Genomic DNA, 17,494 nt, shown 5'->3' with positions numbered 1-17,494 from the left:
GTACAAATACTGGACTAAAAATGAGTGAAAAAGCTGTTGATGTACAAAGAAAAGAGGCCTTAGAAAGCCTGGACAACTTTTACTTTGAAACTTAAATTGTGAAAAACTCCAGCTCCTTGGAAGCAAAATATGAAGAAATGTAGGGTGGCTCAAGACTTTTGCACATCACTGTAATAAAGAAGAGAAAACCCCCCCAGATATTTTTAAGGAAGATTAAGTTGTATTGAGTTACTTTCAACTGAGCTATTTCAAATTGAAACTAAACTGTTTTGGAAGGCCTCAAACAACCTCCAGCGCACAGCACTTACTTCAATGGAGTAAAACATACCAGCCGAATTCAGATTGACTTCTTATTATTTACTGTTTTTGAATGAGAACAGGATGACTGCTTACTCATTACTTCAGCTACAGGTTTTTTTCAGAAGAAACCTGAAGTCAGCAAGTTAATAATTATGATACCAAGCTCATCCTCATGATGTGATTACTGTGCTTCCTCAAGAGCTTGCTCAACAGTATTAGGAGGATGTATTCACTTGTATGGAAAGGCCAGAGGAAGGTCATCTGTGACGTGTATGTAGAAGAGCAACTCTGGGCTCTTAAAGTTGCACTTGAGATTTCTACTCCAGTATCACAAAACTAGACAAGGGAAGAATAGCATTTGTTTTACCCTAAGAGACTGCAGACATGAATTTTACTGCTCCCTGGTGTGAAAAAATAGCAAGTGAGGTATGTTGTGAGTGTTATCAAAATCCCGAGGTTAGTGTAGGCATAACTCCTCTTCTCCAGGAATAACAATGAACTCTCCTCCATGAAAAGGAGTTAATAATGACCTTCACAAAGCACCTAACTTAATAAACTCACTATACACCAGCTGCTCTTAGTAGATCACTCTGTCTCCAGGGAAAGAACTAAGTTGATAATTTTGCCCAGGAGTTCATCCCCATCTATGATGCTTTTACCTGGGTGAAAAACAAACAGAGCCTTAATTAGTAGAGAAAAAACATCAATAAAAAAAATTGAATCGTACACTGTCGGCTGACTCGTCTTGAATCTGAAGGACGTCTCTTCCCAGGTTGCACAGCTTGGGCAAAAACTAAATAAATCAGGTGAAATTCACAGTCATGGGATGACACAGTGGATGGGAATGGACCTCCCGTGCATTGTGACAGATGTTTCCCCAGTCTGACACATCTATGACAGGAACAATTCCCTCTTTGACCTGATATGTCAACAGTGCAAAAATCCCCAGCAGGATGTCAACAAAGGTCAGTAAGTAGGCTAAAAGCACCAATAAGGCTAAATAATGACAGTTAACTAATAATGTATCACTTTAAATATTGATTCCAATCTATAGGCACGCCCATGTGACAAACGTTTTAGCACCAATTGCCTGTAACTGTAGTAATGGAAATATGCATCTATACCTACACACTAAAACTTGAACTTGGCCACATTAATCATTTCTTTATATTTCACAACAGTTTTTTTCTCTCTTTGCATGGAGCAGCACTTTTATGATGCTTTCATCACAACAAGATAGAGAGTACAAAGTCCCCACTTTACACTGCAAGAGCTGTTCAGAAAAAAACTAGTTGCACTTGAGAGTTATGTTTCTGTAATTAGTGAACTTCTCCAAGGGGTGTATGAAGCCTCAGTCCCTTCTCTAAAGACAGCACCAGGTCAGCAAAAGGTAAGGTACTAATTACAGGCTCCATAGTTTCGGTGAACTTTGTGAGCTAGTCCAGAGTGGTGTTTTACTGAAGCTGCCTATAGGTCAAGGTGATGCACAAAACCAACCTTGTTTAAATGTGCCTGATTTCGTGCTCTTGGCAATATTGGAAATGGGTAGATTTTAAGCAATTGATGATTTTCCATGCTTATCTGGTGCTGCAGCACACCCACATGTGGTTCTTTAAGTAGCTAGCTATTTAAAGATAATGAAATTAAGTTGCCACTGCAGATGGTGTAAAATACACTCACGTTATTGCTCTTCTAATCACCCTAGAAGGTGCAGGTTTAACTGCACAAAACACAAGCAAGGTTAGATTAGTCCATTGCACATGCGGGACAGTGGCACAGGTGGTTGAGTTACCTGCTGTCGCTCTCAAGCTGAAAGTGCCTTTGTTTGCAAGATCAAACTCCACTTCAAAGGCATGAAATTTCTCAGTGATGTTTGCAGGAAACCGAATCTAACCCGATCCCTGCAGCTGTCTTTCACATAAAACACGACAGTCATGTTCATCTGTGGGGATCTGATTTGCAACTACATTTTGGTTTGAACTGCGAAAAATGAAAAACATAAAAGGTGTGTGGAGTGTTTGATTATAAAGAGTTATGAAAATCACCTTCTCCACATGTAGCAGGTAATTTAAGATGCAATAAAGGTGGCGTCACCACAAAAATATATATGTATATAAAATTTTGGTGCAGTGAGTGATTGTGCTAACATCTTTTCAATGTCTGCTTTCCCAGATCTAACTAGTTTGTGAATGCCTGCCTTGTCTGTCTTTATGATGTCGGTGTTTACATTGTTAAGAAGGGATTAGTTAATCAGTATTTCAATTGTGTTTATTTTAAACACTCATGCTTAACATAGTTTCTTCCAAAAGGCTTTAGAGCTGACTTCCTAAACCTGATACAAGTGAACTGTCTGCCTCAATCAAACTGCCTCTCTGTGATGTAACTGTTCAAAGCATTCTTTGTTCACTGACCCCTTTATTTGTCGGGCTAGTTTTTCTTTGGGAGCACATTTGATTTGGTGGCTTACTAAGCTTGAGAAACCATGTTTTCTTAAGGGTGTTAGGGGGGAAAATTTTGTTGAGTTTTAAGGTTGTGTGCCTTTAATCTTGGAATAATGAGACATGGAAGCAATGTTGCAGAACTGACTTAGTCTCAGCCAGCTGCAGCTGAATGCTGGAAGAGATTTCTGCAGACATGCTGCACAGAATACATACAGTAGGATCTTTTGTGTATGTGGGGCAACATAGATATACAATTTCAAGTGTTTCTGTTTTTTTGTTTTTTTTTATTCAACTTGTTGCACAAAAGGAAATTAACAGGAGTTATAACGCTGACCTCTGACACACATTCCTATGCTTTTGTCATACTTAAGGTAGCCATGTAGCCAACATCTAGTTAATAAGGTTAATTAGATGGGAGCAAGGATGAGCCTAACTTCAGAGAGATTAAGCTTCTGTTGATATTCTACATTCCTTATTGAAAGTAATGACAAATAAGAGAGACTGCTGTGATTATTGTTGATTATACTGCTTCTACTGAAGTACAGCAACACCACCTGAACCTGTGTTGTTGTGGTCACCTGTCATAGTATAGCCACATTTTGATATTTTGAGTAAACCTGCTTTGTACCTAGATTTAATGTTTACAGAAGAATTGTCTTGATTAGGGAGTCATGGCAACCTGCTTCCATGGGTTGAACTAGGTCATGTGAAACAGACAAAAACACAGGTATAAAACAATAAATATTATTATTTTAGGCCTTCAACCATAGACTATATTCATTCTTGATTTATTTGTTCTCATTTTTTAAAAGACCGATCAGCCACATGGTCCAAACTTGAAGGAAATGTGCAAAAGCAACCAATGCAATAACTTCTACTTATTTTTGTATCACTTGACCCATCCAAGAGTTTCAGTTTATAATGGAAAACCAAAAAGAAAAGAAGGAACTCATCACATATGAAAAGACTGAAACAGCAAATTGTCCGACATCCCTGCTCGACAAATAACTTACAGCTATTGGATAATAAATTATTAAAAATCAGTGATGGTTTCTGTTTGCCCAACAAATCAGGTATTCAGTTCTTTAGGAATAAGGGGAAGAAGGAGAAATGAAAGTCAGTCAGAAAGAAATTAATTTTTCTCGAACCTCTATCAAATAATTTAAAAAACAATATTAATAATGTGATAATTTAACTATGTGCAGTGGTAACTGAATTTAAAGATATGTGAAAGGCAATTAGTATTTATAATCTGAACTTTACTGTCCATTGTACATCCATACAAGAAACCCTTTTTTGTATATCATTCATCTGTCAAAGACACCATTGGTATGTTAAAAAAATAAAAAAGCTCAGATGAAATTTCTTTCCTCTGGGCACATTGACAGTAACTCATTCACCATCACATATACACATTTCCTCCTTTCTCATTATGTTTTGTGATCCTTATCAGGACGACTTGCAGCATTGTTTGGACATAACTTTCAAATATTTTAAAATAACTTGATATCAGCATGGAGCCTAAAGATGCACATATCTGGTTAAGAAACTTGTCGTCACATAAATATGTACTAGGACATGCTATCTTAAATTATGTGCAGAAGACAAAGTACTGAGGTAAATCAACCCCTCCTTGATCCTTATCATGCTGAAGGTGCAGAGTTATGCGAGGTGATGTGAGGATACACCTTAGTGACTGTATTGAAACCCTTCCATTCTGCTTTTCTTGTTCCATGTTGCAATGGTGGGTTTCCTGGATTTAGTTTGGGTAACCTTTAGCAAATGCACCTGAACCATGACTGAAAGGAACAACACCTGAATTTCCATGTTATCAACGTGGAACTCTGATTGCTCCGATAGAAAAGCCTCATAGCTCCCAGCTACCCACATAGTCCCAGCTGGAGTTTTATAACTCTGCACACCTGACCACTGCAGCCACCGGCCACAGGTCCAATAACACAACTCCAAAAGTAGATGTAATCCCTGTAAGCCACAGGTGGCCTTACAGATTGGCTACCCAGATCTCCACATTTTTCCCTTCTTTCACACCCTGCCCCCCTCTCGCTCTCTTCCCCAGGCTCTTGGTGCGGTGGTAACCCTGAGCTGAAATAGGGCCTTTGGAAGGTAGAGACAACGCGCTGCAGCCAGGACCTGTCACATTACTCTCAGCTACACAGTGGGACCAGGTCACCTGAATGCAGTGAAGGAGGGTAGCTGAGTCTGAGTGCAAGTAGACCAAACACAGGGAAACAAGGACACTTGCAGCAGCAACTGAGTCCAGTGTGGGATTTGGAAGACACTTTTGCCTTGGAGACAAGGTGATCACAGCTGTGTGCCACTTTGTGGTTAAAAGAACTCCAGATCTTTTGTAAGACGTGGGACTCTTTTGATAAAGAGAAGTCGCAATGGACTATGACTACCCAGAATTGGATCCACTGCCATCCAAAATTGAACCAGAGTAAGTAAAGTCTTAACATTTAAGTTGAATTCTTTCAAGTTAATGCTATTTTACTTTAATGCTTTTAAATCTTTGCTTAAAATTAGTCTGCACTTTGTTTGATGTTTATTAGTAGTTCTTAAAACTTTCTCTGAGGGTGAACAATGTCTCTGTGAGATTCTCCTCTCATTGAGATATTAGGTGACACTTGGCACACTTCTGCAGTGCCAGCGCCAGCGTCAGTGTGTGGTCTTCTTTCAGTTCTTATTATTTATCATGTCGAGGCTGTATCCTTTTCATCTTTTGAGGTTGTAGGTTGTCCTGGAAATGCCTGTGGAACTTATTGGAAAAACGTTAGACTTTTTAAACATTTGTCTGTACGTATATTTCACACCCAAAATGTTACCAAGTTGCACTTTATATGATACCGCTTAAAGATCCATGACGTATCCCACAGTGAAGCTTTTTCCTCTTAGCTCCTTTTGTCCAAATTGCTTTTCTATGTTGTTAAAATCCATTATGTTTTCATTGGTATGGGGTAGTTAATAAAAGAAATGATGCCTCCAGATGAACAACACAAATGAAGTATGGTGGAAGAAACTGCCATGTTTAGCTAAAAAGCCATTTTGCTGTTGTAAAAAAATAATACTGTATTGAGTTGTAGCTAGTCTTGGGCCTCTAATATAGCTCCCTGTCAGTTTATGAAGCATAAACGGCTGCACCACTGAGAGCTGGCTATAATAAATTTTTTTCACATTGTTGTAAAATAGCAAGTTAGGAATTCACAGATTGTTTAGAAAGGTAGGAAATATTGAAACATCTATTCTGGAAGCTGCCATCTTTATGCTCACAGATGATAAAGTAAGTGGTTGATGTGTGAGGCCTTCTCTGAATTGTAATTACAACCCCATGACCAGGCATTCCTGCTCTTCTAGAGCACAGGAACATGAACATAGGCATTTGTTGTTTCCCTGTCACGCCGATACCAATCCGTTTAACATGCAAATCTGTGCTGCGGGATTTCAACTGCAGAGTTTCCAACCACAAATGGCGCTGATAGGGAAAGTGTGAAAAGGTTAATGAGCTATACTGAAGGTCAGCGCAGTGACTCAAAAGCCTTCAGTTATATTTTACTCACGTGAATGTTTTGCTCCATTTGTTTTAGAGTAATCCCTCCCTGTGACCCTACTGCTGACGACAGGCTCTATCATATATGCATCACTGTGATATCTGTAAGTCCGCAGTCTTCTTGGATTAATATGACACCACATTAAACTGTCCTGTATATTACATCCTGTTGTCAGGCGTGTACTGATGTGCCACACTGAGACATCAAGGTTTGCGTTTCTGTCGTTTCTAATTGCATTCAAGTTTTAAAAATGTACAAAAATGTTGGTTTGAAGGAAGTTTTGCGAGCCCTTTGGCAATGATCCCAGGAACAAATAATCCTGTTATGTGATCATATATATTAGATCATATTAGATCCATATTAGAAAATTGTTTTTGCCTAATGTTTTGCTGCTTATTAAACGCTGCACTTACAGGAATAATAAAAAGAAAGCTATTTGTAGCCCACATTCTGACTAAACTGAGATATAATTTTTCAAATTTAGAAGTTGTTAAGCACTACATTACAAAACATTTGTATAATCACTGAACACAGATTTGCCATTTTAGGTTTAATGATAAGTACATTTGTGTTTTCATGATGAAGCTCCTTCATTAACTGATTATGGATGGTCTTTGTAGTCGGTCCAGACTTATAGTCTAGCTTTTTTCCCCCATTTCTGCTTTCTAAATGTGTCTCAGGTCATGACAGGTCATTGAACTTCATTCAAGCAACATTCTTGGGGAGCATTAGTCAGACGCTGGTGTTTGGCCTTTTGTATCACAGACACCCCATCATTTTTCCCTTTTTTTTTTTTTGCCTGATGCAGAGTGAAGCATGAGCTGCATAGTGGGCTGTAGTGAGCTATGGTGGGCTAACTGAGGTCTATTCTCCTTTTAGCTTGTTGTCATGCTGATTCTGGCAGTGTTGGCAAGGCGCATGAAGGTCGGCGACAGACAGAAAGGACTCCCAGGTTTACTCAGGTGAGCCTCACTTTACTTTATCTTACAGTTTCACAGGTGAAATTGAAAATCCAGTTTTTACAGACGCGTCCTGTACCCTACTATTACTCTCACCCAGCTTTTCAGTCTACCTGTCTACTGGCTTCCATCTATTTAACAGTGACATGAAGCTTTATGTGCAGAAGCTATAGCAGAATCTATTGTAGGGATAATTTGGCATTTGGGGCGAGTTTTAAATGTAGCAGGTGCTAATTGTGTTTATTAGCTTTGGGTAAGACCTTAAATCAATTGGAAACATGGTTTAGTTTGTTTGTCACTTTATTTATTAATTAAATCTCAAGTCAAGATGACATTCAATTATCCCCCATTTCTGCTGTTCATTGGTCAGTGACTAAAACTATGGCAAAAACCTGAACTGGATTCAGGTGAGAACATTCAAGTGATCCGTTTGAAACTTTAGATTAAAACTTTAAAAATCAAAGCCTTATTTTCATGCTACATGAATTAGAAAATTCTCTTTCTCTATCTTCTCTAACTGAGCTGGCATTTTTTTAAAGTTTTCTAGTGAAAACTTAAAAATGTTCCTTTTAAGTTTCATCATTTCTCACTTGATCAGTAACTGTTTTATCCAAATGTGAGGAGGATGTCAAGTGAGCTCTAAATACCTGCTGCTTTATTCACAGTCCGGTGAACTTCCTGGACCATACGCAGCACAAGGGCTTGGCAGTGGCTGTGTTTGGAGTGCTCTTGTGCAAACTGTGGGGCCTGCTCATATCGCCAAACCCTCTCCCCTTCACAACAGACACCGCTAACAAACGTGAGGTCGTCTTGATCATTCCAGCAAACAATTTTAACATTTGCTTGTCCCATAACTTTGTGAGTTATCTTAGCAGTTAAAACCAATAGGCTGACGTGTCCCCATACACAAAAATAGTGTTAAATGTCTGCCTTATATAACTGGATTATTTTGCTCCTATGTTATTTTAAACTCTGGAGTTTGATTGTAAGCTTGGCAAGAAGCTTTGTGTCTGAAATTACATAACAAAGGACAGCAGGCAGCTGGGCCCCTGCAACGTTACACAATCCCTAAACAGTAGAGGGTTCAGCAGAGTAAGAAATGCAGCCTAAATCAACCATAGTTTCAGCAAGAGTTTTGGTCTGTGGTATGGTACAATAAGAGTTGTAGCTCCTTCAAACTTGGTCTTCTCACATTTCTGTTGTATTTGCAGAGAACTGGGTGATTCTGGGAGTCTTCTTTTACCCCGCACTATACTACCCTCTCCTGGCATGTGGCACTTTACATAATAAAGTTGGCTATGTCCTCGGTAGCCTCTTGTCTTGGACACACTTTGGTGTTCTGGTCTGGCAGATAATTGACTGCCCAAAAACACCAGTGGTAAGCACAGATCACTTTCATTGTCATAATTAGCTCCAGTTCATTTATAAGTGGTTTATTTTGTTACAATAAATCTGCTCCAGGATTGAATCACTTTCTTTGTTGTCTGTCAGCTGTCTCAATATAAAGGGTCATTTCAAAAATAAAGCTGGTTTGTTCTTGTCTGGAAACACACTGACTACCAAACAAAGCTGGTCTGTAGTATCTACAAAAGATGGGATTTCAATAGATGAATATTGGGGATTTGAGATAGATCCATGGATACAAGGTTGGGATTTTTAAAAGCTTACCCAATCCCAAATCTTGTGCCACGTCCAAGTTGTTAAGGTTTTCAGACCTATGAATGCCTGTGACTCAAAACAATTAGTTCCACTGTCTGCTGGTCTTAATCAAGAGGCTTTGTCACACTTAATCACTTTAGTGTGTCTCAGTAATATGTCACATCCAGAGAACACTGTGTGTGATGGCCTTCTTTAAAAAATATATTAGTGAGGTTTTGAGCTAAATCACATAAAAACAATAGAGTAAATTACACAGAATTACATATTCAGTAAGAAAATCTATCCACGTTTAGTTCATAGCCAGCTACTTTTCAAAATACATTTCAGTTGTCAAGTTAGATACGAGATGTGTGGTCAGTGGAGGTTTCAGATGTTTGTGTGGCAGGTGAGAATTGATTTGGCCAGCGTACAGACTTTCACCACAACAAACATAAAAAGCTATTTTTGCAAAATGTATTCCCAGCGCTTAATCCCCAAACTCCCAAATCAAGTCTCTAAGTGATTTAAAATCTTTTTCTTTTTACCTCTTTGCAGATACACAAACACTACTCTCTTTTCTCCAGCCTGCCCCAGATTGCTTGCTTGGCATTCCTTAGCTTTCAGTATCCCCTTCTTCTGTTCAAGGGCTTAAAGGGCACTGAAAAGAACAATGCTACAGAGGTGAGTATTGATCTGAGAGCAGTTTTTCTGACTTCATTGAGTCATTTTTGTTGAACAGCTCTTATGTCACTAATTGTTTGGGCTTCTTGCATAACATACTCGAAACAATTGTATGTATTAATAGTCTACATTTGTGTGAACCTGACCTTTAACAAAAAACTCTTACTGAGACTCGCATTTCCTTTGAATCTGTGGACATGAGAAACCTGTATAAGCTGCCTTGTAATCTACAGGCTGATTATGCTCATAAAGTCTAGGCTGAGGGGAAATGTGAAGTCCGACACGGCACATCTGTGACCTAATCATTTTAAGTAGATTTGACGTAATTGGTTTGCGTTATGTTCTTGATCGGTTTATGAAAAGGTTACCTTGTTTTTGCAATGAGGAGACACAATGCTGTGTTTATTTGATGCTAATCTTGGCATGGTGTGACAAAACTGGATGTCGGGATCGGCTGGTGTATGAGTCACACCCCCAATGTCCAGCACCATGAACCTTATTGCAAGGAGGCTTTTTTTTTTTCATACTTTAGCAAATACATTTACATGTAGATAGAACTTAAAGACACAGATGTCCAAAGGTGTTTAGGTACATTAAAGCCTGACTCAATAATTTATGTCTCCTCAAATTTGGTTACTTATATGATTGCTCTTCTTTTAGGATCTGAGCAGCAGCTACTATAGAGACTATGTCAAGAAAATGCTCAATAAGAAAAAGTCGACCAAAATCAGGTGAGAATTGTTGCCTCTTATCAAAAACATTGATTTGCTGTGCTGTTACATAGCCATCTCTGTGTTCCTACAGTTCGAATGTAGTGAAGTAAACAGTTTGATTCAGCATAGCAGAGAGAGGCTCAGCAAAATAACAGCAGTGGTTTTCAAGAACTGACCATTTTAGGGATTTTAGAACAAACATGTTTTTTTTGCACCGTTGTGTCCAAGTTTTAACCATCGAGCTATTGATCTGAAGTGAAGCTGAAGAATTTAGGTAGAGGTGTGATGAAGGCCTTCATTATTCCGTCCACTTTGTACAGTGTACCAGTGCCACTGGCATCAGTGGTACTGCAACAAAGAGCCCAAAGTTGTAACCTAAGTATAAACAGATTTGAAAAAGAATGTGTTTAAAGTTGCTTCATTCATTTATATATATTTTGCCTTACCCCATGAGTTCCCTGAGGTTTAAAATGCTGTTTACATTTTTAATGTAACTTTCATTTTTTTTTCACCTTTCGCTTCAGCACGTCGAGCACAGACAAGCCCAAACTCCCCCAAAGAATAGCCGATGCTGTGAAATCTTACATTTATACACCAGAGGATGGTAAATATATTTGTCTGGGACCTGCTTAATACCATGTCATGCACATATTAGGTGTTAAAACTGGTCAAACTCTTCTTGGAATAATTATTGAATTGGTCATTTATACAGAAGGTGGTCACGTGAAGCAACTGCATGAATACACAATGTGTGCAGTACAAATATGCTTAGATTTGGAAAAGCAATATGTAATCCTGTTAACTTAATATTTCTACACCTTTACTGTTTTCATGCAGCTTTCCGTTTTCCGCTGAAGCTGGCTATATCTGGTGTTGTGTCTTTCATAACCCTGTATCAGGTAACTACCACAGCTACTATTAAACGCAATAATCCCTGTATATTTCATAAATGTTAACAAAACACACAAGGAGAGACATAATTGCATGGCTTGGTGTAGAAAGAGAGAGCAGAATCTCTCAAACGGTCTTATCCTAACTCAAGAACTTCAGCCAAGCTCCGAATATTATCATGATGTGTTTCATTTTATTTCCACATCCATAAAAGTTATTGCATTAGCATTCAAGAGTAGCTTCACTGGCTATTAATGAATGTCCTTTTTCCCTCTTAGATGGGTCTTCTGCTGATCTCAGCAGTCGTGCCGTCTCTCCAGACTGCTCGTTTGGGAGTCAATGAAGACGTTGCAAACCTTTTAGCTGGTTTCAGAATCATGCTGTCTCCAGACAAACATGAAGTGGTTCGGATAGTGGTTTATTACATGTGGTGTGTAGAGGGTAAGTGACACAAGACAACAAGAGAAGCCATTTAGAAATATGAGAGATGCACACGTACATAACGCTATGCCCTTTATTTTTGATGCATTTATTTTGTACAATTTTACTGTTCAAGCTTGACATCGTTCCACATTAAAAAACCTGAATGTCATGTGCCAATGTTTCTGCAGTGTGTTATATTTCAGCAATGACCCTGTCTGGATTGGTCAACCTGGCTATGCTCATGCGATCTATGGTTCTGCATCGGTAGGTTGTCTGTGATTGCACTTTTTCCCTTTTTTGTTGTTGTTTTGCATTGAATTTCCTTTGCATTCTGGCTACTTCATTATAATGCCATGGTTATTATAACATAATAGAGTACTAATCATGCAGACAGGGAAGCATTTAGTCTGTGTTAACTGCTGCTGCAATTGAAAATGGCTATTAAGAAGAAAAATGAAATACTGTGCCATTACCAGAAATGGCATCGCATTAAAATAAATGGATTTCCGAGTCAAGTATTGAATTGAGTATTCATTCTATCTCTTGCTAAATTGCTTCTTCAATTTACTATGTGATTTGTACAGTTGGGGCTGAACTAGTTTATGTATTCCATAGTGTCACATTGTTTTAATTGTGTTTTACCTTCCGTAGGTCAAATCTGAAAGGGCTGTACAGAGGAGATAGCTATAATGTTTACAACTGCCAGAGAAATATCAGAGCTTCCCGGCCTGCACTCGTCTGCTGGATGGGATACACCAGCTTCACATCAGCTCACATCTGCATTGGTACAGTTACTCTGAAAGATTGTTATTATTTAGATTTTCTATATATTGTTTCTACTTTAAATAAAACAAGTTAGAGACAAAACTTTGATGAATTTTCTGTATGTAAATCTATATTCAGGGAAGAGTTCAGCATGCCCGCTCATAGTTTTCTGTTGACTGTTCTAATTAGGGGTCAGCACAGTAGATCACTGATCATCTGTTCTTCATCTGTTCATCACAGAAATGCCCTGGATGTCCTCTCTCACCACATACATTAACTGCTCCTTTGGCCTTTCCTTTTTCCTCTTCCTTTGCTGCTCATTTTCACAATCCTTCCCTCAGTATACTCAGTATCTCTCCACCACACACTTCCACATCAACTCCCCAAACCTCTTTCACTTTTCTGTGAACTCTCCAACCTTAACTGTCCCTATGATTTATGCTTTCCAAGTCCTGTTCATCCTTTTTCACTCCAAACACAAACCTCAGCAATTTTTAACAACATCTTTACATCCTGTTTTTGACATAACTGTGCTCGCTACCAATTCTTGTATATCCAGTTTCCAAATTCTGTTAGATATTTGTATTATTTCTGTTCATGCTCCTTAAATATTGCCTAAAAGCAATTCTTTCAATCGGCCAGCTCGGGCAGAGACATATCAGAGTATTCGAGCTTTCTACAGTGGGGTGACCACTGTAGATCTGTTGGATGCTGGATAGTGTCTAAGTGCTAAGACTGTAACGCTCTGATCTCTCCCCCGCAGGCATGATCATCCAGACCATAGTGTTCTTCCTCTGCCTTCTGATTGCAGTCTTCCTTGTTATCATACCTGTCCTCCACAGACAGAATCTGATTCTCTTTCAGGTCCTGTGGAGCATGTGGTGAGTGATATAATTCTTGGTGTCTCTCAGCTTTCAGTTTTAGCTTATTTTAAGGTTGTGACCTTGTAAAAAATAAATAAATAAAAAAAGATACAAACACAAGTTGTCGTAAATCCAGACCTGAGAGTATCTGTGCAGTGGTGCTGCTAGGTTTGAAATTTGACACCTGGAGCGTTTTTCAATCAACAACATTCTCTGTGTATGTTGTACAATTTCCTGCCAGCTACCAATGTTTTTTGCGCTTTAATCACTGCTCCTTCTATGTGGGTTTCACCTTTTCAGGCCTTTCTGGCTCATGCTTCTCCTGGTTGTGTTGATTCAACACGTCACCGCCAGGTTTTGCTTCATCAAAAAGACAGGAGGCACACGAGATCTGGACAACAGGTGATTTACTGCATTTTCTACCTTACATTTTCCTGTACTTACATAATTTTACTGCCTGATTTTGATTTGATGCATTCTAATTTATCTCACAGGGGTAATCTGTTCCTGCTGACATACCTGATGTTTCCTGTTAACGTTTTGATCGGGGCAATACTGGGAATCTGGCGCATGATCATCACAGCCCTGTTCAACATTGTCCACATGGGACGTATGGATATCAGTCTTCTTAACCGCAATGTGGAGGCTTTTGACCCAGGTGAGCGAGATAACTGACGTGTATGCAGGTTAGAATCAGTATAGTGTCCATTTCTGTAATAGTGAACATGCTGTAATTATTAGAAGGATTGTAGCTTGGCTAAAAAACACTTTCTTCATCAATTATTGGCACTTTTTTAGCATCCATCTATTGCTTAGAGAGGGCTAATAAATATTTAATAGTTCCCATTTTTTTCTCTTTGGACTCAGAAACAGGACGTTAACATATTAATAGGTAATAGCAACACGCTTTTATGTTTGTGGAAGCATTGTGGAAGCAATTTTCTATGAGAAAAAGCACTTCTTCTGATCCCACTTAGAGGTTAGAAATTTGCATCCTGCCCACTTTATCCTCCTGCCAGCTCACTGCAGCTCATATGATATCTGTATTCTGTGCAGGGCAGGGACTCTAATTGCATGGAAATGTCTGCAGATTTGCTGTCAGAAAAAGCAGGTGGTTAAAAAAAGAGAGAGAAAAAGTGTGATTGTATGGTCATTATGTGTGATTGCCTCAAAGCCAACATGGGGCGCAGTCCTGTGTGTTTATTGCTTTTGCCCAGTCAGAATGATTCACCCCTCCCTACGTCTGCCTGCAGCCTACCGCTGCTATGCTCATTATCTGAAGATCGAGGTGAGCCAGTCTCACCCTGTGATGAAGGCCTTCTGTGGGATGCTGCTGCAGTCTGTGGGCCAGGACACCAAAGCTGGACAGAGGTCACGAGATGCTGAAGAAGGTCTGTAGCACAAAACTCAATCCACACCACAGATTGTTCTCCATGTGTGGACAAAAAAAGCACATTGTGGTGTTTTTTGGGGTTTTTTAATGGCACAGAAGAGTGACCATTGCACACAGGTAGTCTTTGTTAATAGGATCAGCTCATTGTTTCAGTTGTTTCATGACATTAAGACATTTTCTCCAGATTATTCTTAAAGCTCAAAATAATCTTAATACCTGCATTAAAAGTGCTGTAGCATCTTTAATTTCTCTGGGGTGTTTAGAATTTAATAGCAGGTCACTGTAACACATAATCAGATCATCTCACTTTGCTGCACGTACAGTGAAAATGAAGGCAGCTCTGATTTAATAATATGCTAAGAGCAAATTGAGTCTCAGAGCAGAATAGCTTGGAGTCCGGCTGCCTGTCCTAATCATATCAGTCATAAACGAATAAACTGTCGTTATGACTCTGCATCCTGTAATATAGGTGCTATATTGTATCTTTTATATTAACAACTTGCGTTAATCCAAAGTGTAAACGGGTGCTTTAGGGTGGATCGCAGATCTGCAGCAACGCCACTGACACACAAAGGAAGAGACTGATGGTCGCTCACATATCATGACAGCAGGACATGCATTACACTGACAAATTAACAAGAAAATCCGCCAGGATTCAGCGGTTGTTGTGGAATTTAGACACAGCTGAGTCCAATTAGAAACGTGCCATGGAGATGTTGCTTGTTTGCATCTAGAAAACAATGTATTATCGGGAATAATCTATTGTATTACAGTGATTACTTCTCCAGTAGCTGATTACACAGATGAGCTACGCTAATTGCCTGTTACATATTCATTCAGCCCAAGGGGCTTTGGCTTTCAGCGTGTTAATGGAAAGCCCAGTATGCTCCCACCATGCTTAGAGGATTAAAATATGATTGCTTTCTATTATTACTCTATCTGCTGTATATAGGGTGTCTTTTGGGAGGCCCACAAATCACCCTTTTCCAATTTCAGTTTAAAATAGAAAAAGGGTTATCCTTAGATGTCATTACATAGGACTTATAGATGTCATACCTTTTGGTGCAATCATGATGTCTGAACGTCCTCAGGGATCCAGCTCGTCCAGCAGGATAAGAAGCAGAATAAAGTGTCCACTGCCAAGAGAGCCCGCAGGCACTGGCAGCTCCTCTACACCCTGGTCAACAACCCCTCCCTTGTGGGCACCAGGAAGCACTTCCAGCGTCAGACCACAGACAGCTTTCTGAATGGAAGCCTGAACCGCAGCACCAGGGAGGAGAGCAAAAAGGAGGCTACGACCAAGGAGGCAGAAGCCGCTGCCAGCAACTAATCAAAAATGCGATACTGATTATGTACTGGCTGCAGAGTCTCGTCCGGTTTGGGTCTGCATTTGTACTATTTGTCTGCATTTGGTGAAATACATGCATTATAGCTCAGTGCCTAGTGTAAAGATATTCACCAAGTCTTTCCTAAACGTCTGGAGATTCGGAGTCCCTCCTGTGCTTTTCATGTTCTCCTGTCTGTGAGGACCTCAGTCTCCAGTCTGATGGGAATGCTTGTGTGGCACTGATCACCTAGTAAACACACTTAAAAAAATAATTTTCTAAACATGTATGTGCTTATTTTGGGATAGAACTCATTTGCACTAATAGCCTTTAATCATGTATTATTTTCAGCATTCAATGCAGATAATGTAAGATGATGGTCATCCAACTAAAAACATGGATGCACAAGCCAATGAATCATCTCTTTGAATGGGAGTTCATATATAGAGTGACAGAGAAGGGCAGAAAGACAGAACATCTGACTATTTATGAATATAAATAATGAACCATTGTCATACTGTGGCCAATAAATTCTCTTTTCCCCCCATCTTTAGGCTACACGCATTGTGTGACTGATATTAACCTGTGGAATAAACTGTATATTTATTCTGTTTTAATTTGTAGACTTTTAAGTCAAAAACATCTTACTGTTTCCAGTATTTCCAGTTCTTGTCAAATAAACATCTTCTTGTTTCAAATGTTTCGTGATATTTCACCATTTGTCTGCGCATTTAAACTTTTAAATGAAAATATACACATCCGATTGTTTTTTCCCTGATAACTGTGAAAATAAAACGAAAAATACAGTTTTCTCCTGTTTTTTTGGGGGGGGGGGGGGGTTTAATCACTGATGGGAAATTTTGTTAAGCTATTGCTCAACTAATATATGCATGAGTGCACTTGCAACGGGAAAAGGGCTTTTGAAAAGGAAACTGACCTTCAAACTAACCGGAAGCCGAACAGCTGCGGTAGCAGAAATAAGACCACCGGTCTCAGCATGTCTTCATGGGAATTTCCATAGATGTAAGTGCTCGTAAAACTCAGGATGAACCCTGTATACTATAAATGAAACCTAGACACTGTAGGCTTTAGTCCTCCTCTGTACATTGCTGTACTCTGTAGGAGTCCTTGCTGCAAGTAAAATTGTTGAAACGTAATTCTAAGACTCTGGTAACTGCTTAAGTGTTTTGATAAACATTCTCCTATTATCATTTCACATTTTTATATAAGATATTAATTTTAATCCACTTGCGTAGTGTGATAATTTTCTGCCGAAAGAAGAGACCTGAACTGAACCATAAGCGAAAAATATAGACAAAGGGAGGCTTTGTGACTGATCGGAGCTCCAAAACGCAGCAGTGTTCAGGCTTCTCTGTTTTTAATCCCCTCTTTTTTAAAGAAAAGAAAAAAAGCCATGCCATAATAATCACTTTCCAAAAAAGGAAGGAGAATATCTTACATTTTTAAAGAAAAAATGATAATTTTTCGTAATCGAAATAATCATTTGGAACATAATTATTCGAAATGATATGGGGA

General features: G+C 39.1%; 1 protein-coding gene across 1 annotated transcript; it reads left to right on the top strand.

Moving 5' to 3' along the window:
* The first annotated feature begins 4,786 nt into the window (after positions 1 to 4,786).
* Positions 4,787 to 16,748, top strand: stra6 (signaling receptor and transporter of retinol STRA6). The gene is made up of 17 exons (XM_085412272.1): positions 4,787 to 5,199; positions 6,344 to 6,410; positions 7,187 to 7,269; positions 7,932 to 8,065; positions 8,478 to 8,644; positions 9,460 to 9,585; positions 10,246 to 10,316; positions 10,823 to 10,902; positions 11,136 to 11,197; positions 11,468 to 11,630; positions 11,801 to 11,876; positions 12,264 to 12,397; positions 13,141 to 13,258; positions 13,541 to 13,642; positions 13,735 to 13,898; positions 14,494 to 14,631; positions 15,725 to 16,748. The coding sequence occupies exons 1-17, from the start codon at positions 5,147 to 5,149 to the stop codon at positions 15,961 to 15,963; spliced, it is 1,977 nt and encodes a 658-aa protein (XP_085268398.1). The 5' UTR covers positions 4,787 to 5,146; the 3' UTR covers positions 15,964 to 16,748.
* Positions 16,749 to 17,494: the final 746 nt, after the last annotated feature.

Source organism: Rhamphochromis longiceps, linkage group LG7 (assembly GCF_057381845.1).
Source record: "Rhamphochromis longiceps isolate RC_006_pf linkage group LG7, R_longiceps_female_GT1.1, whole genome shotgun sequence".
In the NCBI taxonomy this organism is placed as follows: domain Eukaryota; kingdom Metazoa; phylum Chordata; class Actinopteri; order Cichliformes; family Cichlidae; genus Rhamphochromis; species Rhamphochromis longiceps.
This window is presented reverse-complemented; position numbering and strand designations above follow the sequence as displayed.

Excerpts from the sequence above, each read along its gene's own strand:
- stra6 (XM_085412272.1), top strand. The coding sequence starts at position 5,147 with ATGGACTATGACTACCCAGAATTGGATCCACTGCCATCCAAAATTGAA. Across the intron at positions 10,317-10,822 it reads AAAAAGTCGACCAAAATCAG|CACGTCGAGCACAGACAAGC; the intron begins GTGAGAATTGTT and ends CTTTCGCTTCAG. Across the intron at positions 12,398-13,140 it reads ATCAGCTCACATCTGCATTG|GCATGATCATCCAGACCATA; the intron begins GTACAGTTACTC and ends TCTCCCCCGCAG.